Below are 27,347 nucleotides of genomic sequence, written 5' to 3'. Positions count from 1 at the left end.
AAGCGTTTGAACTTTTTGGTGCTTGTGATTTCTATGGAAGCATTTTTGCTTTTGATCGAACAGCCTATGTGACTTTTAGCAACCTTAGTATTTCGCAGCAATTAAGCCTAAAAGCTCCTTGTCATTGAACAAAGATCTTGCGCAGACATAAAACAACAGTCTAAATTGTTCCCGAGCATTGCACTCAGGGCCTTTTGTTGACTGAAAACTCCGTGCCGAATAGGAAATATAAACCAGGCATCTGGAGAATAAAGAAACCCATGTTAAAAGTCAACCTCTGAATAAAGACCTGCATATCCAACCTTGACTGTGCCTTCCAGAAACACAGCCTCTACCTCACCGTATACTTGCACGTGCTTTTATCTGTCTTTATGATTAAAGCAATGACCTGCCAAGAAGTATAAATCCAGCACGTTAAGTATGTAAATCTATGAAACACTTTCTGAAATCTAAACTCCAGATCCCTTGTCCCTTGTGAGTTCTCTGGTTCACTTGGTTGTTTATTTGGTGTATGTACATTTGTGGTCTGTACATAGAAAGTGTTTTTGGTTTATATCAGGAGGGTACGTTGACATCTGTCTGATACTAGACTGGTGAATAGGAAGAAGGTCCCATCTCTGGCCTGTTTGTGGAAGCTGGGATGATGAAGGCCCTGCAGTGGGAACGTGCTGTGGTACAGGGTTGAAGCTCCAGCCCATGTCTGGTAGTTATAGAGCAATTGGAAGGGTTACGTGCAGAGTTCTGGTAAAGTAAGTGTGAGCAGTGTCTAAGCGGGGGCTGCCAGTAGGGGTGCATGTTTTCAAAATACTGTTTTAGCCTAAAAATGGGGTAAGGGAGGGACAGCTTTGGGTACTAGAACAGTAGGTTGGTGGAGGATTCTTACCTTTGTTTTCTGCCTTTAGAAGACTGGCTTGCTAGTGAAATTGCATGAAAGCTTCAACTTTTACACCATTTCTACTTTTCTTCCACATTCTTATAACTCCATCATACTTCAGCCTTTCAAGCCAGAAGTTTGAGGCCTGATAGATAACATGCTCAAGCATGAAGATTTTTGGATGGGGAGGTGGTTTCTAAAGGAGTCTAATGAAATCAGTGTAGCCATCCTTTGAAGAGTCAATAAGGACCATATTTGACTTGTGCACTTTGTAAACTGAACAAACAAAAGTTAGATTCTCTGTGAAGTTCTGGTAGACGACAAGATGGAGACAGGAGGCCACTAAGTGCCCTGGCCTCTGCTAGTCTGGATTTTGGAATCTGGAAATGTATTTGCCTTTCATTACTTCTTAAATAAGAAAGCTGTTGTGAGATTTTTTGTTAAATTGGCATATTTCTGTTTAACTCTTGAAGCTTGTAGTTGCATCCAAGGAAGTCTTGGGCAACTACAAAGTTTCTTTGGAAAATGCATCTGATTATTATATGAGACTTAGTGTTTTTGGAGAGTCAGGTTCACTTTGATGTGGAAGCTAAGCAAATAACGACTTATTTATTTTAAAAACAAAACCAAACCCAGCAAAAAAACCTCAAACTTGTAAATTCCAAACAAAATACCCCTCTTGATTCAGGTGGTGCTCAGTTGCCAAGGATGTGTTATCTCCTCGTGTGTGTCCATCCTGTGGAAGAAAAAAGTCATGTAATTAGGTGTTGCATGCATAGGGCTGTGCTGTGGGCAGTGTACTTAATAATTAATTTGGCTCAGAAAAGAAAGCAGAGGAAGAAAGGTAAGAGTCTTGCCCCATCAGCCTCTGATTGAATCACAGCAGTTTAAATCCAGAGTAATTCAGTCAGGCAGCGAGCAGTCTGACTGCATGCCACCAACATAAGGTAAATAATTTATCCTTAAGTGTGTTTATTGGTTGATTTGCAGTGAGTAAGTGAGGCAGGAGTACTTGGCCTTGCTGTTGCATGAGCAATTCATAAAAACAAAATTATTGGGTAATTTGGTTCATTTAAATACTGCTTCTCCACGTTGAGAAAAATTATCTTTGCATTTTGGCTCACACATAGCAATTGCACATGTATTTATTCTGTCCTGATGTACTTCTGTAATACAAGTGTTTCATGCTACTGGGGGCATGCCTCTGAGCTCCCCTGATGATTGAGACAGACCCTTCAGAAACAGTATTGTTTAATTATTAGACTACTGCCAGACCACAACAGAAATAGGAGTGGGACAGTTTGCAGGTAGCTGCATGAAAAGCCTGCAGTGGTTGCACTCTCTGCCAGATGTATTCTGAGCATAGTTTTTACCTACCACTTTTGCCATATTTGTTTAGGAATAGATGTATCCTCTGCTTCAGAAAATATTGTTTTGTTAATTTGAATAGTGTTTTTGCAGGTGTAACAAACTTTGTCTACTAATGGTATTTCACAGAGGACAGTGAGGGTTAGAAAGGAGTGTGCTTCTTCAGTCAGGTGTTCCCAAAGAGATCATATGTCTATGTTCAGGAGACTCTCTTTTGGAGGCTGACTGGTCCTCTGAATGCAGGGAGAGTTGAGATGGGGCAGTGGGCACTTGGCTGGGGACAGAGTCCTACAGAACCTTGTCCCAAAGATGGGAAGGAAATGGGAAGTGGAGAGCTGTGGCATGATCTCAATTGGAAATAGAGTATCTCAGGAGCAGAGGAATCAGGTTATTTTCCTACTGCTTAGTCTCATTGGAGTAGAGCAGGAATATTGAGTGAGATTTCTGTGTTTCTTTCAAGAGTGGGGCCAGGCTGGCCAGCAGGAAGTTAGGAGCCCTGAGTTTGACTTCTTGGTCTGCTGTGGCTGTCTGTTATCTTGGGCAAGTCTGTTTCCCTCTCTCTGCCTGTCTTTCTTCCTGTGTAACATAATGCTAATGTCCCTTTGCTGCATCTGGGTCCTTAGTGTTGAGCTGGGGTGGAGGGAGAGGCAAGGTCCAAAATTTTCATTGCCTGTGGGGTCAGACTATCTGTGATGGTGAAAAATGGTTCTGATCTGTATTTGCCTGGTTGCAGATGCACAGACTTCATTTATACTATGTACTTGGGTGGATGCTAATTGGGAAAATTTGGATGTGTTCTGGGTTTCTGATCAGTCCTGTTTTTTGCATGGAGGACTACCGGGCAAGGGGCATTTCATATGGACCCATTCCCATGGGAATAACAGGCATCTTTTTCTCTTGAAAATACTTTTTTTCGTTTGGGCAGATAGCTCAAAAGGGGGGAGAAGTTGCTCAAGAAAGACGGGGGGGAAATTAAGGAACTGTCACAGCATTAGACTGAGTCAGTTCCATGTTGGAGTCTCTTTGGGTTTAATGGGTTTTTTTTTGTGTGTGTGTGTGTGTGTCTGTCTGCCTGTCTTCCTTATCTCCCATTCCTTTTTCCTTCCCCCTTCTTCCTGCCCCCTGTGCCCAGCTAGGATGGAAGAATCTCATTTCAACTCCTCCCCGTACTTCTGGCCAGCAGTGCCCACCGTCTCGGGACAGGTAAGATCTTCCAACCTGTTACATTGGTCTTGCTTCCTGTTAGAAGTTTATGCACGATGAGCGTTCCTGTTGCATTTCTTGCTTGGCCAAATGCTGGTCAGGGCTGTACCAGGGAATGCTAAAACCTGTCCTTTCCCCTGTTTAGATTGAGAACACCATGTTCATTAACAAGATGAAGGAGCAGCTGTTGCCCACAGAGAAGGGCTGCAGTCTGGCTCCCCCCCACTACCCTGCCTTGCTGACAGTCCCCACCTCTGTGGCCCTGCCCACTGGTATCTCCATGGACTCAGACACCAAGTCAGAGCAGCTGACACCACACAGCCAAGCCCCTGTGACTCAGAACATCACTGTGGTACCAGTGCAGTCTGCTGGGCTCATGACAGCAGGTAAGGCGCTCCAGAGGCTTTGGCAGCGTACAAAGGGGACTCTGAGATGGGGAAACACGAGAGAGCCCGTATTTTCCTTATTGGCCTGTAGATTATTCCTAGTCTTACTGATGGTGTGGAGTTGGTGCCTTGGTGTGGTTGCACTGTGAATCTCTAAGCATTCCATACATCCACCCTCTTTATGGAAGTTTGACTTCCAGCAGTTGAGACTGGGAGTGCTTTGGGAGGGGAAGCTACCCTTTTGTTTGTGTCGTAGTCAAGAGTAGGTGCTTCTGTGGGATAAGGAGGTTGGGCATAATTGGAGATGTAATAACTGACTTCCTCCACCTTCCTTTGTTTGCAGGTCCTGGTCTGGTGATAACTTCCCCATCAGGTTCTCTGGTGACCACAGCCGCCTCTGCCCAAACCTTTCCCATCTCAGCTCCCATGATTGTCTCTGCGCTACCCCCTGGCTCCCAGGCAGCCCTGCAGGTGGTTCCAGACCTGTCTAAGAAAGGGACAACCACCCTCACTGAAGGTGGTGGGGCTGGGGGAGTTGCCCCCAAACCACCCCGAGGCCGGAAGAAGAAACGATTGCAGGAGTCAGGGCTGCCAGAGATGAGTGACCCCTTTGTGCTGACAAACGAGGATGATGAGGACCAGCACAAGGATGGCAAGACATACAGGTGGGGAGTGGGGTTAACCCTTGACTGTAGTACTGCATGGGGACTTCAGAGGGTTACATGGGGAAGAAGAGATCTCTGCCTTGTACCAAGAGTCCCTGAGTAGAGAATCTTTGAGCTGCAGAAAGAATTGAGTTTTTTTTCTGGTCAGGAATATTTACAAGCTGATGGGTTGACCCAAAACTAAGGATTTCATTTTAGTGGACAGTCTTGATTTCCTGAATGTATAGTTGTTAACGTTACTAGGTTAGTTAATGACCAGGTATTTTCTAGGCTAAACTATATCCTTGATGGTACAGCCAGGTAGTAAGACTGGTATACTGCAGTGTGCAGTGCTGTCTGGTGCAGCTGGAGCACTTCTGGTGTAGCTGAGAGCCATGGTGTACTTTGGTGCTCCTCAGTTAGGACTCCAGTCTGTCCAGTGTAAAGACTACAAACTGGAGACACACAGAGCAGGAAGTGAACTGTGGTGATAGTGTCTGTTCCTGTGTGTATTGCCCCATGTGATCTCCTATCTCAGCATTCCAAACAAAACAAGGGAAAAAATGTATTTCTGAATTAAATATAAGGGTGTTTTTGAGCCCTGAGTGTGTCAGATAAGAGGGAGGAGAGTTCTGGGCCCTGAGGTTGGGTTTCTGAGCTTGGAGGGATGTGGCTTGAGTTTATGAGTGGTGGGGAGGGGAGAGATAAGGTAGGAGGGAATCCTTGAACCAGGGGACAAGCAGTGTGGGTGTTTCAGAAAAGGTGGGAACCAGATAAAGCAGAAAGTGGTAGGGAGTAAATATGATGGTCTGTCCTAGGTGGGAAGCAGGAGCACTTACGGTCATTCAGTGAGAGGTGTTTCTGACAGATGTTTAAGATAAATAAGAGGTGATGTAGTAGCTGAATTGAAGCAGAAGGAGAAGGTGGTCCCTAGGTCTTCTCACTTCCCTATAATGTGCCCAGGATCCTGTATCAAATAGTTTTCCATTCATCATCCTAGATGCCCTTCGTTTTGGTACAGATTCAGTTATCTTTCTGGAATTAAGCCATAGGAAATGAAGGCATCAACACAGAATCTGTGCACCCACCTCAGGCATTTTTTCACTTCTAACTATAGTATTTCTTTTAATGTTTACATTTTTAAATCAACACAGTTAAATGGGTACAAAACTAGAGCTTGGATCAGCTTTTTAATCTTACCCAATGTCCCAGTTCTTCCACTTTGAAAATATAATCAGTGTATGGTGAGGAGGGGTGGGAGTGTTAGGTAGCTTGCTATTTGTAATCCCACCATTTATTTTGGGCCATAGCCACAGTTCCACACTACTCAAGATGCTTACAGTCTGGGTTGCTAATTAGGTTGTTAAATATGTATTTACAGGGGACACAATTGGCAGTGAACACTAGAATTAAAGCGAACCAGGGCTTTAATTATAGCTCCTTGTTTACTTGTAAGTTTGAAAAAAATGCCCAAGACCAGGTGGAGTGACTCAGCAGAAACTTTATGGACACATAGTCTGTGTAACAGCTCATGAAAAAGTCTTTGCAGGGAAAAAAACAGATGAATATATATGTGGGAACATGTAATTTCTTTATCTTAAAGATTTCTTTATGTTTAGTCTGTGGTACCTCTTCCACCAGCCCCCACCCCAAGCAGGCCTTCCTCTGAGCAGTGCTTAGGTGTGAGAGAGCTAAACTGAGATTTATTGAAGACCACCAAGGAGTGCTTCTGACCTTCTTGAGATGCTCTTTGGATGATGCATTGCATGTGCAAGTTTGGAACTAAAAATGATTGTTGGAAAAATAAAGGAAAGGGCAATCATCTCTTGGAGCTGTGAGAGAGAAAACCTTTGTGAAACATAGTAAAATAGTTTCTCTATAATATGCATATGAATAGACTCACAAGTTAAAACTTCGAGGAATACTGGGATCCTTCTGTATTCTAGAGGATGATTTCAGTAGTTCCCGTCACTACAGTATGCAGACATATGCTAGCTAAATTAAAACTGTGGGTGAGGTTCATCTACTCCTGCTTCTTTCTCAGGCTGGAGGAGGAGTTGGTTTTGGCATTCATATGACTATGTTCGTATGATTTCACCGATTCCCATGATGAAGCACTGAGAATAATGTGCTTAGATTCCTGGAAGGAGTTGTACTACATCGATCAGTGTGGGTTTTTTTTATTTTAATACCCAGTTCCTAAAGCCTTGGATTATTTTGTCAAATTTAATTATTTTTTTAAGCTTTGATTTTGAGCTCTCTTGTCATGAGTGTCTGGGCAGGGGGCTAGTATTTGTAATTCCTGACTCCTAGTGTGGTGATACAGGCAGAGTAAGGCCTTGAATGAGCAGCACAGCCAGGCAGATGTAGAAGGTGTTGGAGTATAAACCTTGATACATCTACTGCAGCTCGTCCCATTCTCTACTAAATGTAGAGTTGCCTGCTCCAGCAAGTAGCAGCTGTTTCACTGCTATATCATCTCTAGAAGTGAATTAACAGGCTGCTGTGAAAGTGGTGCAAGAAAATCTCTATGACTAGGTTGTTGTGTTTTTTTTAAGAAAAGTGTGAGGCTTTTGCTAATGATGGCAATACTTGCAGATCTTCAACGTCTGTCCTTAGGATTAGTCTGGCAGCATCCTTGGTGCTTTGCGTTGTGCTACTGGAAGAATGCTTGCACCTGCAGGGGATAGCATCTAACCCAGTCCTGTGAAGCACTTTGCTTCATGAGTAATGTTACTTCAGTCTTGTCTGGATTCATCATCAGCTCTTTGTTAATCTTCCCTGACATCTTCCTAGAATTAGTTTTTTCTTTGGAAAATGAGATCAGCATCAAGAGTCTTTCTAGAAAGATGCTGGCACTGGGAAGCACATGGCTTGTTCCCAGTGCTTCAAAAGGTGCTGAGGAAAAGGTAGCAAATAGGTCCTGGATACAGTGGGATTGTTTTTTAGTCCTGGTGTGGTGCCTGTACCTGTGCACTTTCAGAAGTCTCTGGTGTGATGTGATCAGTAGACAAGATTGATGAAGTGGTTTGGCTGCTCTGGGCCAGATCATCAATTCTTTCTCTTGACAGTTCTCTAAGCAGTTTCTTTGTAAGAGGAAGGGAGTTCTGTATAGGCATTGCTAGGCTCTAGTATTAAGTAAAATCTAGGATGAATACCAGTTTATAGTCTGGAATGGTTTTGCAAGCTGTGCTCTGGAGCCTCGGATACCAGCAGAAAGGTTGTTGGCTTGAAAAGGGGCCTGCCTCACTGTTGTAGGGTAATCAACAAGTTCTGTCTTCTCCACTTCTAGTTTTGAGTTTTCCTTACTTTCACTTGGAAACAGCAGGGAGGTTGGGAGACAATAAGTAGCTGAGGGACATAGGAAACTTCTTAGATGAGTCCAAGGTGCGAAAGTGTAGAGAAGCCTTAGTAAACTGAGCTGTAGAAGGTGAGGAAGCTGGATGGAGACCCTCATTCAGGAGCAAATTATGTACACAAGGGGAACCAGTGGTTTGAATACAGCAGGTGGGCATCTTCTCAAAGAACATGTCTTGTTTTAAGCCTGTTTCTTCTTCCATGTACTGGATTTAGTGTTACTGTTTCGTGAACTTCCCATAGTTTTGAATCAATCTGTAATGTGGTGTCTATGGGTTTTGTAAGCCATGTAGGTCTGTGACAATAGTGTTGAATTTGGCCACTTTTAAGCTTGGAAAAAATCTGTTAAGCATGCTTTGAGATGATTTATACTTTGGTGGCTGGAATATGTGGAGGTTATATTCTCTGCTGTTTCTTGAGGCCCTTTTTGCACAACTCCAGGCACTCAGCATCTCCACAGAGGAGGCAAATGCAGCCTAACTTCTCTCAGTTTCTCTGTGAGGCTGGACTATATATCTCTTCTTTCTGCAGCTCTAAGCATCTTCTAGAGTTGCACTGAAGGGCCAAACATGCTTTTCCTTCAGGCACAGCTGCTTCTCCTTCTGCTTCAGAAGGAGTCTTTAGTGCCCCATGTGGACAGTAACCTCCCCCGCGATGGGCACAAAAGCAAGGCGTGAGAAGACACTGCTTGGTTCAAACATGGTAGGGATGAGAATGAGGTATGGGCAGGGCTGGAGCTGTTCGTTGAGGAAATCTGGAAACTTGGTAGATATGGGAATCAGAAAGGAGAAGAGAAAAGACATGAGCCTACAAACTAGGGAATGCAGCAGAGGATGTGATGGGGAGCCTCTTTGCAAGGGAGAGATGGGAGAGCTAGCACATGAATAAGATATAAACTGACAAGATGGGGGGTGGAGGAAGGAACCAGACCTGCTAGGTGCTGGAAAATGAGATACCTAGAACTGGTAGAAGAGAGAGGGATGACAGTATGGGATGTGGACAGACAAACAGAAGCATGAGGGAGAGGAGATAAGTATTAGGTAATTGAGGGAATGAAACAGCAAAGAGCCCCTGCAGTAGAGGATCAAGAGGCTGGGGCATGTGGGTAAAGAGCTTGGGTCTGGGCCTTGGTGCAGGAGAGGGGATTGCTCTGGGCTAGAAAGACTAAGGGCAAAGGGGAATTTAAGTTTGAAATGTCAGGCAGAAAGTTTGACCACATTCCCTCCAAAGCCTAGAAATATTAAACCCAGTGTTTCTAAATTTTGCCATGTCTTTGATGGCAGCATAAGAATGTGACCTCCTCTGGCAAAGAACCCCACCGCCCTCTTAGGCTAGAAAAAGGTGACAAAGTATTATTGCTGTCATTTATCATCATAGCTACAGAGGCAGAGGTCTGTGCAATGGATTTTAAGATTGCTGATGACCAACGTGGGTGTCAGTATGATGCCACATGTTGGAATTTCTGTTTGCTTTTTTTAACAAGTAGTTCCGTGAGCAGCGGAACTAATGATGCCTGGTTTCCAGCGGCTCTCTCCTGTGTGGATTCTCTGATGTCTAATCAAGGGTGAGCTTATTAGCCTTTCCCTCAGCAGAGGACTCCAAGAGAGTCTCTCTTCTTTCCTCAGCTGCGTATTTTTGAGACTTGTGTTGACTTTTAAGATCCTTACCCCTTTTCCAGATGGTTGGAATTGGCTTATGACCTCAGAACTCTAAGGAAAACTGTTGCACATGCACTTTTACGTACACACATGCAGTTTGTACACATAGTCCTTGCTTTGCATATGAATGCAGTGCTTGGAGCTTAGAAAATTACAGTTTGACTGGCCACATGCATGAGAGTATAACAAGGTAAAACCTTGTGTTACGGTAAGTTCTCTCACTTCTACTGAGATATTGTAACGTGTGTGTGTGTGTGTGTGCGCGCTGTGCATGCACATGCTTTCCCTTGGCAGTACCTCATAGTGCTTAACAGAAGGAATTGACAGGAGAAGTTCTGCAGTCACAGATTCTAATTTTGGCATGTTACTTGTCAGTGGGATGAGTGTGTGCAAGGGAGTAAGGAGACAGTCACAGTTTCAGCTTGGGAGAGAGGGAACTTTAAAACTGTATTTTGCACCTCTGATTACACCTTAATTTGGCCCTATTGAGTCAATGCACTTTGATAGCATCCTTGATTAGTTATTGGTGTATGATAGCCTGTCAGAGTCCTGCATGTTTGCTCAACCTGAAAGGAATGTTCTGTTAAAAGAAAATAAAATGCATTGATATGGGATTGTGGAATTGAGGATGATCTGGGGAAGGCATTTGCTAGTATGAAGAACTGTTGATTACACTTGCTTCTGCCTCAGATTGCTGTGGTATCCTACATCCCTAGAGATAATCTTGCCTTGAAGTGTGCGCAAGTATGAGTTAGGTCCAGTCTTCAGTGGATTTGCATTTGTTTCAGGCTAGAAATGACCATTGAGAGTTATCCTGAAATAATTAACACTTTGTGTTCCCAAAACCATAATCTCAAGTATCACTGAACACTCCTCTGTTACAGGTGAGACCCTGTTTTGCTTTGTGGAAGTGTTGCATCTCACAGGAGTGGCATAGAAATCTGTAGGAGCATTCATAGGAACATATGTAATAGGAATTTTCCTTTAAAGGAAAAAAAGTGGTCACAGATATCAGTTTTGGCCACTTGGAATTAGTGGGTATGTCTCTCTTACTGTGTTTCACTGTGTCTTTTGTGATTCTCTTCTCTTACAAGAAAAAATGGGGACATTATGGGAATAGATGAGTGCTTCTGTGGTGGGTACAGGAGATGAGTGATCTGCTTCAGGAGGTTGGAATTGCATGTGGTTGACAAGTCTTAGGGCTGTCCAGAGTGGTAATAGAACAAACTGAACGCTTGCTTGTTAAGTATCTGTGCAACATAATAAGAGTACAGTTCTGTGGAAACAGTCAATAAGGCTGTATCAGAATGCACCTGCATTGCAGAGCCAAATTTGGTGACATGGATGACCTTAATCCTGGTGTTTCCAAATTTCCTAGTGCTTTCTAATGGGCCTTTTGTATTTTAATTTTAGCTCTTGCATGTTATCACTATACTAGGAAGCATTATTGTGTTTTACTGTTTTGTTGGTCTTTTATGCTAATGGTGACTGATATAAAAAATTGGCATACAGTGTCTTAGGCCTGATGTTCAGTGATTTAGAGGTTAACAGAAAGTCATGGCTGATAACCTAAAGATAAAAGCAATGCTGGTGGATAGCTGTAAAAAAAGGAATCTTTACGTGATTGTTAATTGTTCAGACAAAATGCATTTTAATACAGTCCCATGGAAGACTTAGCCTTTTGGGACAGCATGATGTCTCCAGCAACCAGAGATTGAGGTCCAGATGTTTGGACACAATGGAAAACATCAGACAGAAGTGTCATGTTGGACTTTTGAATGTCTCTGATCTAAAGATAAGGAATATGTAGGAACAGTATCCTGGAAAGCAATTAACTGTGAAAAAGACTTTTAGGAATAAAGTGACATCATGAAAGTTCCCAGTGTGAGACTGACAGAAAAGGTTTAAGGCACAACTGTCGACATCATGAATGATTGAGTCATTAAAAGAAGACAGGCAACATGTGAAGTATGCTGAAATACCACAAAATTCTGGCTCAGGTATTTTTAGGGTCATTTGGAAAAATGGACAATGTGCAGGAATGCCCTCAAATCTGAGGACTGGGAAAGTGCCATATGATGAGAGCATTTCAAACTGCTCTTTGCCTTGCCAGTATATGAGAGTATGCTTTTCTGCAGCCTTACCAAGTCGCCAGGTTTGGACAGGAAGGACTGTGGAAATAAGTTGACCAAGATCTCTGAGCATAGCTGATAATTTGTTACACCAGTAGAGTAAATTGTTCAGTGGAAGCACAGCGTTGGTTTTTGAATAGAAGCTAATGCTGGGTGTGCCAGTGTGGAAGCAGAGGTACAATTCCTGTGCCTTCATTTGGCATCTTCATACTCACTGGCTTTATTTGGATGTTGCCAAATAAAGTGTATCTTGGATACTCATTTTGTCTCCTTTCCCTGCCTCTTACAAAATATTAACAAGAAATTGTTTAACTTCAGCTTAAAAAAAACCAAGGGGGAATGTAAGGGTCACGTTAGCATTTATCATGAACTGTGCATCCATTATTATGCTTGCAGTAGTTACTTCATTAACTCTGCATTGCAAAGGGAGGATGCTTCCTTCCCTGCTAAACGAACTGCTGACTCTGACAGCCTAAACTTACTCATCATCTAGTCTGATTTCAGACTTCACTGTTCTGATTTTTATTTTAACTGATGGTCTAACTTGTATTTGGAGCCTAACAGAAGGAGCAAGGACTCAATTAACTTGTAAGCATACATTCAGTAGATACTAGGAATTTGAATTCTTAGAGCCCTATGAAAGCTTACATAGCTTTCACAACTGTGATACTGATTAATTAAGCACTTGGTTGAAAAAGGCTGTTAATCCATGTTAGGCAAATTTTACTATGAGCTGGTATTTCAGATGGTATTTTATCTCCTAACTGCATCTGATGAATGAGGCGGAACATTCCATGAAAAGTGGAAAAAAAAATACAGCACTGTGTGCCACAGAGTTGTAGTCTAGTTGCTATAACCATCATTTTGTTTATGACTCATTGTGATGACTTTCATATGGGAGTGGAATTGGAATTGTACATCCACCTTTTACTGGCATTTCATGATTTTTGAGAGTGTCTCTGTCTAACATGAACATTTTTGAATGTCTTTATTTCCTATAAAAAAGAAAGCATTGTAAACATTGGAAGGGGTTACTTTTGATCTCTGGCATATGGCTGAGTGCTAATTTAACTGTTGATATGAACTTCTGTGTTATTAAGGATATTTTCTCCAAGGCTGTCTGAATTTGCAGAGCCATAACAAGCAGCTGCAGGGGATGTTGTGTCACACCATCAATGGGAATGCTGCAGTAATTTCTGTTTCTTGCTGTCAAAGAATGCAGCCAAAGGAGGGGTAGTTTAGAAGCACAGCGGGGAGACTATTAAAAATGGATATTAAACAGAGGGGGGGTAGAAATCAATTATTTTGTATAGTGTTTCATTCATCCTTAGCAAGGAGCATTCCTTATTTTTCCTCTCCCCAGCCAGAATTCCACTGAAGTAGAATACAGAAACACTGCTAGTGTCAAATGGGATATTCTCATTATCCATATAGATTTAACATTTTTTGAATCTGTATTTGCCCACTAGAGGGCTGATTACATCTTCTCCTTTAATATTTGATGATGTCTGAGGCAGAATAAGAAGCCCTTAATTAAATGGATCATTTGTTCCCTTGAAAAAGCCTGATACCACACAATATAAAATTCTGAAATGCAGCTTTCTGTTATATTCCAGGGCTTTTTTTTAACTCATAAGGCTCATGAATTTGTTAATGCTGCATAACATTCTTGCTCTCTCAGGGTTGATGCTAATTAGATGATTAGAAAATGAGTTCTTACAAGATTTTAATTCTAAATGTTGTTTGAAAAACAATATCAGAATGTCTGTAGCTGCTAAATTCAGACAACAGAGGTTGGTCGTTTTGTTTGTTTTAGAGTTTGGTTTTTGGGGAGGTTAGTGTTTTGGGGGGTTTTATTATTGTTGTTGAGGTCTGTTTTTGCTAATAATCAGGTTTATCGTTGTCATGCAAGTGTCAGTGAGGTTTTGAAACAACTTCTTTGTAATTTTATTTGAAAAATAGAAAAGGACATGCAGTCTGTTTCTCTCCATTAAAGTTTATTTAAGAGACTTTCTAACCTGAAGGCAGATACCTGGCAAAGCAAATAAGTAAAGGAAAGGGTGCACAGACGTTCTGGAAGATAAAGTTGATGGCTTTATGGCACTATAGATTTAATGCATGGGACTACTTAGACTTGATGGCATGGTAAAGTTCATTAATTTTTCAGAACAGAATAGACTATTTAAAATACAGAGTCCTGTGTACAGCACAGAAGAGATTAGTGCCCTGAATTTTCTTTCAACTAGAGCAAAACCCTTATAAAGCTATTTCTCTCAGAAAGGTACCTGGATTCTCAGAGTACTAATTGTAGGGGCCAACTGATAGGGAGACCATGTTGTAGCCTCCAAGCCTTGTTCCAAAGATGCATTATTCTCACGGATGGAGAAGGCCTGTTTCCTCTTTTTTTTCACTTCTAGTTGTTCCTTTTTATATCTTACTTGTTCATAAAATGAGCCTCTAATAATTGGTATTTTTCTTCCTATGTAGATTTATTTGGATATTGAACAAGTTATCTTTTAAACTTCACTCCAAACCTAGACTGACTGGAGTCTGTGAATCTTTCCTGGAGAGCCAATTTTCCACATGCCATGATTCTTTAAGTTTGCTGAGCCTGTGTGAGTTTTTCAGTAATTGTTGAGGACAAGGACTTCAGAGTTAGACATGCTGTTGGCAAGAACAATCGCTCCCCTCCTGTATGCAAAATGGATACCTGTTATTCCCCTTTGTTTTGGTGAGCCATGTTAGCACAGTATCACACTGGGAGCTTGTTCTCAATTGAATGGTTCCTTATCAGAGGGCCAATGCTGTGGAACGGTGTTCAATTGAGAGTAATGGAAGTCAGCATCTGCTGAGAAGGAGCTTGCTAAAAGTCAAGCATGGGATTATGCTGTAATTGCTTGCATTAGCCGGGAACTGGACTTGGTGACTCAAAGGTATTTTTCAGTTCAGTGTTCACCTCAAAGTTATTTCGAACATTGGTGCTTTCAAGGATACTCAGTCCTCATCCTGTAAGTATGACTGCAAAATCCATGTGCTCTATTCAAGTCTGGCATTTCAGAAAGTCTGAAACAAATAGTGCAACTTGAGATAGTTTGGTTTATAAACCAAGAGCTGCTTTTTTTCAAAAATGTGATGCTGATGTTCCTTTTTACTCATATCTTTAATAGATGTAGGGATAAACAGCCAAATTGCTTCTGTTTGTTGATTCCAGAAGGTATTGGGGCGTGTGTGTGTGAGGAGGGATTTATGTAAGGATGCACTTAGTTTGCATGTTCTGTTAGAGCTTGCAATTAAAATGGATTAAGAGAAAGATGAAGGTAGGACACGTGGGAGCAACTGTTAGAGATGATAATGAATGTAAAAGAGCAAAGGTGGAGAGGAGGGAAATGTTATGACAGGTGTGTGTTAGAGTGCTTGCTTGGGAGGCATGGCTTCCAGCTAAATGGCTTGGAATCAAGCTGTCGCTCAGAAGGGCCTGTGGAAGTTAAGGTAGGTGCTGGATAAGTACTGCTTACATGACATACGCTAATCAGACTGCACACATCATAACGCTTCTGGATCCAACAGAGTCTGTGGAAGTTAAGGTAGGTGCTGGATAAGTACTGCTTACATGACATACGCTAATCAGACTGCACACATCATAACGCTTCTGGATCCAACAGAGTCACAACAGTAGATGTAATGAAGTATCCTCCTGAGAGGAGATGGATGTAGGGAAGAGCAGGATGAGCTCTCTGGGGCTTGTAATACCTGCAGGGACTTTTGTTACTGAGCAGTTTTGTAAACACTATAAAACTCAAGGAAATACCTGGACAAAACCACTGTGAAAGTTGAATTCATGTTAACCAGACTTCCTCTGGATGGCATTTCTTCTCTCAAATGTGACCCTGGAAGTTACATGTGGAGATTCTATTTTGTCTTTAATGTAAATGAAAAACCTACATTTGGATAAACCTTAACTCGTTTCACACACATAGGGGGGGTGGGGAAGAAATGAGTAATTTGGATGCAGCTTCTATCTCTGTCAAATTATCAACCACAAAAGCTTTTACCATCTTGAATTGTAAAACAGTACGAGCTTCTCTTAACAGTCTGGTGTCGTGGTGGTGGAGCAGTTTTTAACAGCAGCATCCATAGCAGAGCAATGCCAACTGCTTCTTGTTCAGAGAGTCTGTGTGTTAACAAATGCATTTCTGATCATTATGGGAACAGATGGATCCAAACACCCAGACAAAACATTTTGCATCACATCAGTAAGACTGAAATGATGAAAGCCCACTAGACCAATGAAATACCACATTTGATATCCAGAGTATCTTTGTGAGACCCACTAGGAAAACAGCACTGCTGTTATTCTCAGCATTTTATACCCTAAATATTTGAGTGTCTTCTCCAAAAATGGGAGCAGAGTTAAGTGGATTTGGCCATTTCTGCTCTCACAGACTTCACAGTACATGGAATTAACTTCTAATACTAACTATAACCTGGGATTTCCAGGTTTTCCAAGTTTTTTTTGACTGAAATAAATAACAGATTACCAAAGTGGGGGTTTTGTCTGGGAATTATTCCTATCCCCTTAGGACTGCTGTTGGAAAATTTCCGAAGTGCTGCCCTGTCTCTCTTGCAAGCAAGCTCGTTTCTGCCAGTGCCTTTACTTGTCTGGCTGTGAAGTATTGTTTGGTCTCTTACACCAGTTCCCAGCTTAAATTTGTCTCCCTGGGACCAAAGCACTCACAGCCGAGTAGTGTCCCAGGTGGAACCTCCCCAGTACAACATAGTGGGAAAATGCCCCTTCTTCACTCATTGTGGAAGATCCCATCCAGTTAAAGTTAATCCATTTTAGGGCTTACCCCCATGTGACACTGTCTCTTCCCCTCGCCCCGGTCCCAGGTGCCGGATGTGTTCGCTGACCTTCTACTCCAAGTCGGAGATGCAGATCCACTCCAAGTCCCATACGGAGACAAAGCCACACAAGTGTCCTCACTGCTCCAAGAGCTTCGCCAACAGCTCCTACCTGGCCCAGCACATTCGTATCCACTCAGGGGCCAAGCCCTACACGTGCAGCTACTGCCAGAAGGCCTTCCGCCAGCTCTCCCACCTGCAGCAGCACACACGGTAAGGGCCAGAGGAGGCTGGGGCCCTCCGCACTGCATGTTGCCGTCATCCCAGCATGTTGTGAGCACCTCAGTGGGCGACTGCCTGGAAAGACCTGGCTGGTTGTCACAGGCTGGTCAGGTCTTACACACGTCAGACCGGCAGTAGTGGTATCGGACACGCGAGACTGGTACGTGGCTGTGAGGGGCTGGGTGCGCTCAGGTTAGCGCTGCTTCGCCGGAGGGGCGTCAGCAGCAGAGTGATGCTTTCTGACAGGAGGTAGGGCTGGTTGTGTCAGTGTGAGAGTAGAGCGGGCATAGGAGGACTGTTCCCTGTCACCCTAGCGTAGTTCTGCCAAACATCTCAAGTCCAGGCTTGCAGCCCCCCTGCTATTTCAGCCATAGGCTTCCCACACACAGCTCTGCCAATGCCCCTCAGTCCAAGCTCTATAGTTCTTCTCTCTGGATCCTCCCCCGGTGCGGACAGACCATGGTCTCTTGAACCCAAGGGGTGCACAGTTTGAGACCAAGAGAGCTCATGCTGTGTATGGAGTTCCTTCATGTAGGAGATAGCGTGGTGCTGTCCCACCCCCTTTGTGCCCTCATTCCATCAGCACTAGCCAGATGGCGGTCATGTCCAACTGCTGCTGCTCCTCCTCCTCTTCGGCAGGATCCACTCCAAGCTCCACACGGCGATTGTCAAGCCGCACAAGTGTCCTCACTGCTCCAAGAGCTTCGCCAACACATCCTACCTGGCCCAGCACCTCCGCATCCACTCGGGGGCCAAGCCCTACACCTGCCGCTACTGCCAGAAGGCCTTCCGCCAGCTCTCCCACCTGCAGCAGCACACACGGTAAGGGCCAGAGGAGGCTGGGGGCCTGGCCCTGGTCCCCCCGCGCTGCCGGCATGCACCTCTGGAGCACGCGCGCCAAGCATGCGGGGGGCGGGCGGGGAATGCGGCCGGCTGCACCCCCAGAAGGAGGTGACCCATCTGAGTGGACGGAGTGGAGGCTGCGCAGGAGACACTGACCACGTCAGGGCTGAGGTGGGCACGTGCTGTCCATGGGGATCTTTGGTCTTGCACCGTGGGCGGCACAGAGAGAGAGCGATAGAGAGAGAGGCATTGGCTGTAGGGGATCCCAGCCTGGCACCACGGGGGTTGGACTGAGTGTGTGGAAGCTGCTCCTGGCATTGCAGGGGGACAGGGACAGATTAACATTGTAGGTATTAAACTCAGCCTGTTACTTTAAAGGATAAGTGTTGGTGTGTTTATCCTGGAGGGAACAGAGCTGCTTTCTTGGTACTGTGGAAGCAAGAGAACAGACTCCTCTTGGTCATTTGGGACTCCTGAGCTTGGAGCAGGGAGCCTGGACCCCCAGACCCCTCCCTATACATTTTTAGGTAGCTCACATGCTGAGCTGTCCAGACATTCATAAGCTCTTGCTCCTCAGTCTTAGTCACTCTGAAATCTGCTTGACTGCCTGTCTTCTCCAACTTCTAACTGGACACGGGAGCTGGGCAGAGTTCTCTTTGTCCAGCTAGAACAGCATCTGGAGGCAACATCATATTCCCCCCCCACACACACACACACACAGCAGCAAGCCCTGGCAATCTGACCTGTCTGCCTGCTCACTGCCTCCCATTTGTGCTCTTCCTCCTTAACAGTATCCACACCGGGGACCGACCCTACAAATGTGCTCACCCTGGGTGTGAAAAGGCTTTCACCCAGCTTTCCAACTTGCAGGTAAGGGGCTAGGTGTGTCCTGCTCACCAGCAGGGGTTTGCAAGGGTGCCTGTGGTAGAAGAAGTGGGGCAGCTGGGAGGAGAGTAAAAGAATACAGAAAGCTATTGAGGCCCTGGGCAGGGAAGGGATTCCTGACTTGTGGCACTAGTGGCCCAAAGAAGTCTATGCATAAACAGTCGCATCCGGTAAAATCGTTGACTTGAAAGCGGTGAGACCTTAGTGAAGTTCCTCCCATCTGTTTTGCAGTTTCGTAACTTAGCTGGGGAAAGACTTTTGCAGAATGTTACACCCGATAAAGTCTGGGTATCTGGGTGGATTTTTTTTTACAATGGTTTGTTTTACAATTAAATATAAGGGTAGGGTATACAGAAGCAGAAGTGGTATGTCCTGTTGCAGTACCCTGAAGGAGGGGGACTACCGAGTGTGCCAAAGAGCAGAGTTGTCAACACCTGCAAGCAGTTAAAGCAAATCCTGCCCTGAAGGTATTAGATGCAGGGAGCAGATGTATAGGGGCACAGAAAAGGAGAGACCAGGAAAAGACTGAGAGTTGCATGTGAACTGAGAAGATGGGGGTTGTGGAGCATTAAGAGTCTCTTCAAATAACCTAGTATGCATGAGAGGAAAGGGCATATGTGGGGGACTGGAGGGAGAAGTTCTGTCCACATGCTAGAAGCCAGGTGTACCTTCCTCAGCAGTCAGGAGCTTGGGGCCTGGCTGGAAGGGGGTGTTTGAGGGAAAGCTGTCTCCAGTACTAATACTTGCTTTCTTTCTCTTTCCTCCCTGCTGCTGCCGTCTTCCCAGTCCCACAGACGGCAGCACAACAAAGACAAACCTTTCAAGTGCCACAACTGCCACCGTGCATACACGGATGCTGCCTCTCTGGAGGTACACCTGGCTACGCACACGGTGAAACACGCCAAGGTCTACACCTGCTCCATCTGCAGCCGGGCCTATACCTCGGTGAGTGTTTGCTGCCCTAGGGCGCAGCAGGAGTGGTCAAACTTCCCAGGGAGCAGCTCCTCTGGATCCAGTAGGAGCAGTCCCCTGAGTAGCCATGGCCCTCCCTACTTGCTTTGGCTCTTGGGAGCGTCGTTCCCTCCTCTCACGCAGTTCTTCCCATTGCAGGAGACGTACCTGATGAAGCACATGCGGAAACACAACATCCCTGACCCACAGCAGCAGGTGGTTCAGGCACAAGCCCAGGCCTCGCAGCAGCAGCAGCACTTCCAGCCACAGGGCGGGGGGGCAGCAGGGGGCCCTTCTGGAGACACTAACCAACCCAACCCTCCCCCCCAGTGCTCCTTTGACCTGACTCCTTACAAGACTTCAGAGCATCACAAGGACATCTGCCTCACTGTCAGCACCAGCGCCATCCAAGTGGAGCACCTCTCCAGCTCCTAGAGAGACCTCAGCCCAGGGAGCCGAACGCCTCTTGTGCATAGCCTGTGCCAGGGGCACCGCTTGTGCAGCGGCCCTCCTCATGCAACAGTTTCCGGCCTCTCTTCCTGCAACAGCCTGTTCTGGCCGTGTAACCCTGTTCATGGCAGTCCCTTGAACAACAGCCTGTCTCAAGGGGGTGCTCCTTCTGTGCAACAGCCTGCCTGGTAGGAGGATGCTTCCTTGTGCAAGAGCCCCTTTCCTGTGCTGGGATCACTTCCTCATGCAAGAGCCCCTCCTTTGAAACCCAAAGAAAGGCCCCTGTTTTGCCTTCTCTCTCACTGTAGGATGTGTACGAAGCGGGGTTGCGTGTTGAGACACACATGGTGGATAGGATGGAGAGATGACCCTTGTACGTACAGGGGCTTGGACACGTGTTTTTAGTAGGCCACGGAAGAACGTGGCAGGGTTGAGAGCTGGATGGGGTTCTTTGAGGATTGCCTTGAGTGTCTAAGAGAGAAATATCCATTCTTGTCCCTCCTGCTTGTGAAAGGAGGGGGGGGGGGTAGGGGGGTCACTTGTCCTGTCCCAAGGACTGGATGGGAGAAACCTCCCCAGTGGAAAGTGAGACCATTGGAGGGAGGAGAAGTGAGGCATGTTCTCTGGGATGGACAGGTGCCTACACTGCTTAAGGGCTGTGGAGTATTGCATTCTTTCTCCTCCCCTGGTGGAGAGCAATAGAGAGGAGTCTGTCTGAACTGACTGCTGCCTCTCTCTCCCAGCTGTCTGAGCAGCACGATGGCCCTGTAGGAATGTGGGTTCCTGCTCATGGCTCTTTCCTGCCTGTTGTGGATGATATCCTAGCAGCATGTACGCCTCCTCCTCTCCCTCCTGCTTTTCCCCCCACCCCCTCAGAAAAGGCTGCAGGCATCAACAACAAACCAAAAAGCAACCGGGGGGAGGGTAAGAGACTGCCAAAATAATCATCACCCTTCTCCCTATTCCCTTTCCTGAAAGGCGGAATGACAGCAGTTCTGACACTCACATACCTGTCCTGCCCCCAGTTTCCCAAAGGGAAAGAGGAGGAGGAATAGACCAGTCTTTCCAAGGAGCTGGCAGGAGGCAGGGAAAGGCTAGCTTCTCCTGCTCATCTCCTGCCAGAGTGCTCTCCCAGGCTCCCTCTTGCCAAGACGGGCTGGACTCACATGGCAGTGGTGGCCTCTTCTGGACCCTGGTCATGGGAGAGAATCCCCAAAAGGTGGACAGTGGAGAGAAGGGGATGAAGATCCCCACAGAGAGACCAATCTAATGAGAAGGGGGAGCCAACAAGAATAAACTGAAGGCCCCTTGAATTTATATATATATATATATATATATAAATATCTATTCCCCACCCCTGGCCCGCTCTGTCCTTGCTGTAACTGTTTCTATCTCTGTGTTTATAAAACGCATTATCCTGGCGAATTTTTATTTTCAATCTTCGTTTGTTTTTCCCTTTCTCTTCGTCTTCAATTCTCCTTCCTCTGTTGTTTTTTTTAATTGGTCCACATGACTGCTAGTCTTGTGTGTTACTTGTTAGTTTCTTTGGATCATGGAGGCTGACTTGGAAGAGAATGAGAAGGCAAGGGAAAAGCATGTGTTGTTGGGTTTTAAAATCAGTCACCCACCCAAAGCCTACAGAATCCCAGACTTCTGTATGAACAACCAATAGGGGCTACTCTTTTATTTTTTTTAACCACCCTGTATAGAAATAAATTGGTGTAAAAGGCTCCTTGAAGGTGCTGCTGCGAGCACCCTGCCCCTGTGACGTGTCTTCCTTCCCCCTGCACCCGACCCCTGCAGGAGCCTCTGGCTGCCCTGAGTCCCAAGGGGCCATGTGGGCAGGCGCGAGGGCGGCACATCCCTGCCTTTGGCACTTTGCGGTTTGCACAAGGAAAGTGAAGAGCTCTGCACCTGGGGAGCCTGTGGCAGAAACCTTTTCCTCTGTGTTTAGTCACCAGGGTTGGCTGCAAACAGCTGGAGTGTTTGGTAGGTGTGTAGGTTAGGCTAGAAGGAGCTGTCTGGTTTGACTCCTGCATTTCACAGGTGACATTTCAGTCCATTTAGGCTGTATTGAGCCCCAAGAATTAATGTGTATTTGAAATGTGTTGACAAAACGCATTGGCTTGATTTTGAGGCAGTGGGACACAAAATCCATTGGTAGCCTGCTGCAAGGGCTTCAGGTTTTCACTGTTTAAATATTTAAGCCAGATTTCTCCTTGCTTTGGCTTCTGGTTACTAGTTCTGGAAACATTCATCCCTCTGATTCAGAGACCCTGAATGTGACGACTTCCCCCAAGACTTGTATTTACACACTCTAATGTCCCTTCTCAATCCACTTTTTTACAAGTAAACAGATAGAACTCTGTAAATCTTCCACTTCCAGCCCATGAATTATTATCTTCTTTCTACATCTTATCACATTTTACAGTATCTTATAAACATGTTCCTTTTGGAATTGAGTGTTGAAGCCCCAGTGCCATGGATGAGGTCCCCCTGGCCCTTTGCCTTTAATCTGCAGAGGATTGCATTTCCCCCTCTTCTCATAGCATTATACAGGACCTCACAGTGGCTGCGTGTCAGGTCATCCAAAGTCTCAGCATTCCAGCTACAGGAATGCTCTGGGTTCTTGTTTCCTGGATGCTTCACGTGAGGCTGTGTCCAAGTCCAGCCTGTGTGAATGGACCTGGCTGACTGATGGACCAGGTTACTTGTAGCTTTCATAGTTCTGTCACCCACAAACTGTATCAGTTGTTATCTTTACTTTCAGATCCAGGTTGAAATGCAATATTGCATCTGACCTACGCTAACGTGAAAAGCATCATTGAGTGCAACTTCTCAATAGCTTCTTTATGAGACTTGCAGGCTGGGCATTTCTTAATCCTCTTAGTATTTGATTATGTACAGTTTATCTTTCTGACTTATGGTGCTAGGTCAATGCCTTATAAAAATTTAAGTATGTTGCACCTATGCAGTCCCCTTTGTTAAACCAAATGTATAATGTTGTCATCTAAGAATGAAATTAGGGTTGAGTTTTTTCTTTTTTCATTTTTTTTACTACAGAATCTGTATTTCATAAAACCTTCTTCATATAGGTTTTATTTTTTTGTTCACAAATTCTTCATCTCTACAGTTTTTCCATAATTTTATTATTGAGTTGTTTCATTTGCCTTTTGGGAGTACTGTCATGAGTGTCTTAAGGTATTTCTCTAATATCCCATGTTTAATTTAAGATCAGAATCACTGGGCTAGAGAGCTGGCTACTGAACTCTTTCAGGACTCTTTGCTGATTTCAAAATACACATCCCTAGTAGGTGTCATCTCATCTCCTACTTTGATACTTTGGTACTAGATAGAAGTTGCTATTTTCATATGACTGCTACATTCTGTTCCTTTCTTTAGATGGGATTGGAAGTGTTTGATGACTGGTTTCTCCTGTTCTGTGTCACGAGCATTTTCACCATTTTTATCTAACATGGATCAATACTATTAGTAAGGTTTCTTTGTTTATTTTGTGATTGAAAGGAATTAAAGAGCAAAATATTCCTTTCCTTTTAGTTTTGCTAGTCATAAAGCTTTTCTTAAGAATTTTCTCTATTTTTATCGTGTCTAATCTATGTTGGTTTCTGTCTGGCCTTCACCTTTTCCATCTGTTACGTTTCTTCTTACAGGAGAGTTTAATTCATATTCCTCTGCCTTCTTTCTGTTTTATCCAACGGACAACTCAGTTTTTCTCCCCTTAGAAGTTATCAGACTCAGCACAGGTTGATTACTACTTGTGGCTCTCCTCTGCATGCCCGTGTTCCACATGGACAGGACAAAACTGCCAGCTTCACTCAAGTAATTATCTCATCTTGAAGACTGAAAAATGACTTGGTTTGGGTGCAGTGTCTTGAATTAAGCTGGGAAGGCTTTAAAAGTCAGAATCATAACTTTGCTGACTTGTTGAATTCCCTGGGGAATGGCTCACAAATTAAAATTCTTTGCAATGATTTTTCGTTTTATATGTTAAAGATGCTTGAAATGGCCTTTCCTTGTCCCTGGTTTGAGGTGGTGTTTTCTGATGTCTGCTACCGTTTCCCTTCTCGGAATCTGCTACCTGGCATGGGCATCCATGTGTATTTAAGGCTGTACAATTCCTGTTACCAGTCATTTCAAAGGTGTTACTATTCGTGTTTGTGCAGTTTGCTGCTGAGCCTATAGCTTTTACTGTTGCCCAGGAAGAAATTAATTATTTCTTACTAAGGAACTTTCCCACTGAGCTTCAAAAATGCCACTTTATTCCAGGCCTTCTTTCTTGTCAGTGAGAATTTCTCTGTTTACCCAGTCCTGTTGCTGATGTGGAAATTGAAGATACCTTAGCCTCATTATCATTGTCACTTATTTGAGTTTGGATTAGGTCTTCCTCTTTGGATTCCCAAGGTGGTTTAACATATTCAAAGTGCTCCAGATGGTTTAAAAAGTACAAATAGCTACCTTCAAGACTCAAAATGTTAACAACTTGTACAAAATTCTTCCCTCTTCAGATAAAGCTTGAGGTTCTGCTGTCTGCAGCTTTGTTTACTCAAGCCAAAAACAGTTCAGTTATTTACCCACACAGAAGATTGGAATATTCCTTAACAAGATCCCATGATCCTTCTTCAGTTCCGTGAATTCTTTGACCTTGCCTTTTCATTGTGATGCACATCCATTCGTTCCTATATGTTTGTACCCAAGAAGACTTGACAATGACTTTGGAGTCCTGTATTAGGTTGCATCTTGTATCTTTGCTGAAAGGCAATAGCACTTTTTCTTCTTGTCCTTTTCCAAGCTGATTTTCTGTTCTTGGTTGGATTTTACAAATTATCATTGCTTTAAAAGGAAACATCATGTAGGCTGGAAATCATTTAGAAAAGTCACCCACAAACAGTAACAGAATCTCAGCCATGACTAATAGTAGTATTGCTGGTCTATAATTCAGTTAAATCTTCAACAAAGATTTAAGACTTCTCTAATTTAAAGCCTTATGGTTAATCAGCCATGTTCCTTATTACAGTTATTTTGTTAGTTATCACTGCCATTGAAACTGCCACTCTATATTACTATTTTTTTAATCCATAATCTTGCTATGCCTTTGTTGAGTCATTAAAGTCTCCTGCTATAAGGAGTCTTTCTTCTTGGGTAATGAATTACAGACCGTGATCCAGTCACTGTGTTCATCTTTCCAAACAGCTGAATTAAATTGAGCTGGTTTAGGTGTCTCACAATAAGGCTTGGCTCCATCATGTAATTCTTACCTGTTGCCTTTCTCCTCCCTTTCAGAGACCCGGCTGTGTAGTGTTCAGTTAAAGTCTTGCTACATTAGGCCTAGATGCCTGTCTTGAGCCACCAAACTTAGACAGCCATACAAAGATATCCAATTCTTTTAATTAGGTTGTTTTCTTCAAATTAAAACAAACAGCAATATTTTTCTTTCCTTAGCTGAATGCAACCCCTGTCAATGCCACTGTGATTTTGCCATATCAGTGTTAGGTTAACTGCCTTACAGAAACCTGGATGACCCCACTTGCTTTGCAAATACTTCAAGTAAAAGTATTTGCTGGTCTTCTGGAACACATTCAGAACTTCAGAGTTGTTTGGAAAAGAAAGCCCATTGCTTCCATCTGCTTGCCAGATAATTCTTTTCAAATTACTGATTGTCAGTTTCTAGCTATGCAACTTCTAGGATGTTTTATTTAATGGGTAGAACTAAACATCTTCCTGAATCTCATTGGCAATAGGTAATATTTCATTACCTCATGGATGTGTCTACATCATCCAACTTTCTTCCTAATATAGAATATAATTATGAGATTCTGTCTGTCTTCTATATTTTTATTGATTATTTTATCATCTTTTTATCAACTAAAGGATATATATCATGTTTAGGATTTTCTTCTAATATTTTGCAGGTAATGTACCTGAAAGCTGCCCAAGTTTACTAGTGCAGTTTCAGAACATCGAATGAAATTGCTCTGTACACTTCCTTAACTACAAGATAGGTACCTGTTCAATTGTCCTTTCAGGTACAACAGATTAAATTTGTGTGCATGGTTTCTTGTTTCTGTATAGTAGAACACCAGAGTACTAGAGAGATGTAGTAACTTGGTCCAACAAACATTTCGATTTCATGTAGTGTCTGTGTAATGAATGGAAAATACTGCAAGAAAAGAAATCGTGACACCAAAGAACTAGACTCTACGCCTAGTTTTGCTACTGAAGTAGGGTACATTTTTGAAACATGGACACAGCTATAATTTGTGGCCTTTGGCATCCTCTTTCATTTGTAAAGCTAATTAACCCCCTTGGGACTAAGTGCTGCAGATCAATGGTTTGTCATTTGTGAGAACGAAGTGTGGGTACCTCTCGAAATGTGGGTACCTCTCGTGTTTCCTGAAGACAGGAAATGGAAAGTTCAGGGACCTCTGAACTGAGAATGTTAAAGAGTGGGAAGAGGTGAACATACCTCAACAGCAAAAAGGTAACAAGGGTTTGAAGTTATAGCTGTCCTGCTGGGTTCTGCATGAGGATCCCTCTCAAGCAGTGGCTTTCACTTCACAGTCCTTGGACAACGTTTAAGAAGTCTAAAAGGTAACTAAAATCTGGAGGCTTGAATTTGGTATGCAGATGTTTACATTTCCAAGGGAAAACAAACAGGCATATGTAGATTAATAAAGTTTGAGAACCACTCCTGCAGACTGCTTCCGTAGGCCATGCAGCTTCCCTGTGGGAGGTGCCGAGGCCTGGGCAGCACCCAGCTCATCCCGCAGGTCCTCTGTTGAACCAGGAGCTACCTGCAGGATTAACTGCAGGATGGAGCTGTAGCAGCAGGCTGGGCCGAGGGGGAGGAGTGTAATAACCACAGGCGTTAGCGTGTGAGGCTTTGTTACTACAGCACTTGCCAAAGGATCAGCGGATGAGGCCGGGTGAGGGTTAGACATAAACGGTCCTGGGTCTCTAGAGCTTATTTCAGCTGGGAAGGCTGCACAATCCTGCACAATCATCTGTGCCCGTGTTTGGACTTCAACATGCAGAAGTGGTTAAAAACTTCCACCTCTCAACAAATAACTACCGTGGTGATACTTCCTCTGTGGGTAGCTTCTGGAGCCCTGAGCAATGCAAACCCTTTCTCTGACTTCATAAAGAAAGCAAAAGTAACAACTTTTCCCAGACTTGGAGCTCAGGAATTAGTTTTTGCTGGAATGGTGAGAGTTTCTACTGCTGTGAGACCACACATACACATAAAACTGCCTCTTCCCTTTATTTTGCAAATTCACAGTAGCAGTTCCTCAGAGACACATTTGTACACTTCACTGAGATTTGCCATTTAGATTTTAGGCAAGTGCCTCTTCTTTGCCCCTATCATTTGTATCTGCAGTGGCAAGAAGTTCAGAGGGAGATTGTCTCCATTTCAGTGGTCTAGAATTATGGTATCTTCCTAGCCTTGGCTTGGA

General features: G+C 44.0%; 1 protein-coding gene across 2 annotated transcripts; it reads left to right on the top strand.

The window, feature by feature from the left end:
- The first annotated feature begins 575 nt into the window (after positions 1 to 575).
- Positions 576 to 21,605, top strand: ZNF384 (zinc finger protein 384). 2 transcript variants are annotated; one of them, XM_062515534.1, is made up of 9 exons: positions 576 to 749; positions 3,379 to 3,445; positions 3,591 to 3,831; positions 4,175 to 4,496; positions 16,513 to 16,737; positions 17,386 to 17,568; positions 18,381 to 18,459; positions 19,261 to 19,419; positions 19,585 to 21,605. In XM_062515534.1, the coding sequence occupies exons 1-9, from the start codon at positions 697 to 699 to the stop codon at positions 19,858 to 19,860; spliced, it is 1,605 nt and encodes a 534-aa protein (XP_062371518.1). In that variant the 5' UTR covers positions 576 to 696; the 3' UTR covers positions 19,861 to 21,605. The 2 variants fall into 2 exon arrangements, with proteins under 2 accessions (XP_062371518.1, XP_062371519.1); XM_062515535.1 differs by lacking the exon at positions 17,386 to 17,568.
- The last annotated feature ends 5,742 nt before the right edge of the window (positions 21,606 to 27,347 follow it).

Source organism: Cinclus cinclus, chromosome 2 (genome assembly GCF_963662255.1).
Source record: "Cinclus cinclus chromosome 2, bCinCin1.1, whole genome shotgun sequence".
NCBI classification, from domain to species: domain Eukaryota; kingdom Metazoa; phylum Chordata; class Aves; order Passeriformes; family Cinclidae; genus Cinclus; species Cinclus cinclus.
This window is presented reverse-complemented; position numbering and strand designations above follow the sequence as displayed.

Coding starts and splice junctions, on each gene's coding strand:
- ZNF384 (XM_062515534.1), top strand. CDS start 697: ATGTCTGGTAGTTATAGAGCAATTGGAAGGGTTACGTGCAGAGTTCTG. Junction 3,446..3,590: donor TGCCCACCGTCTCGGGACAG/GTAAGATCTTCC, acceptor TCCCCTGTTTAG/ATTGAGAACACCATGTTCAT. Junction 19,420..19,584: donor GCAGCCGGGCCTATACCTCG/GTGAGTGTTTGC, acceptor TTCCCATTGCAG/GAGACGTACCTGATGAAGCA.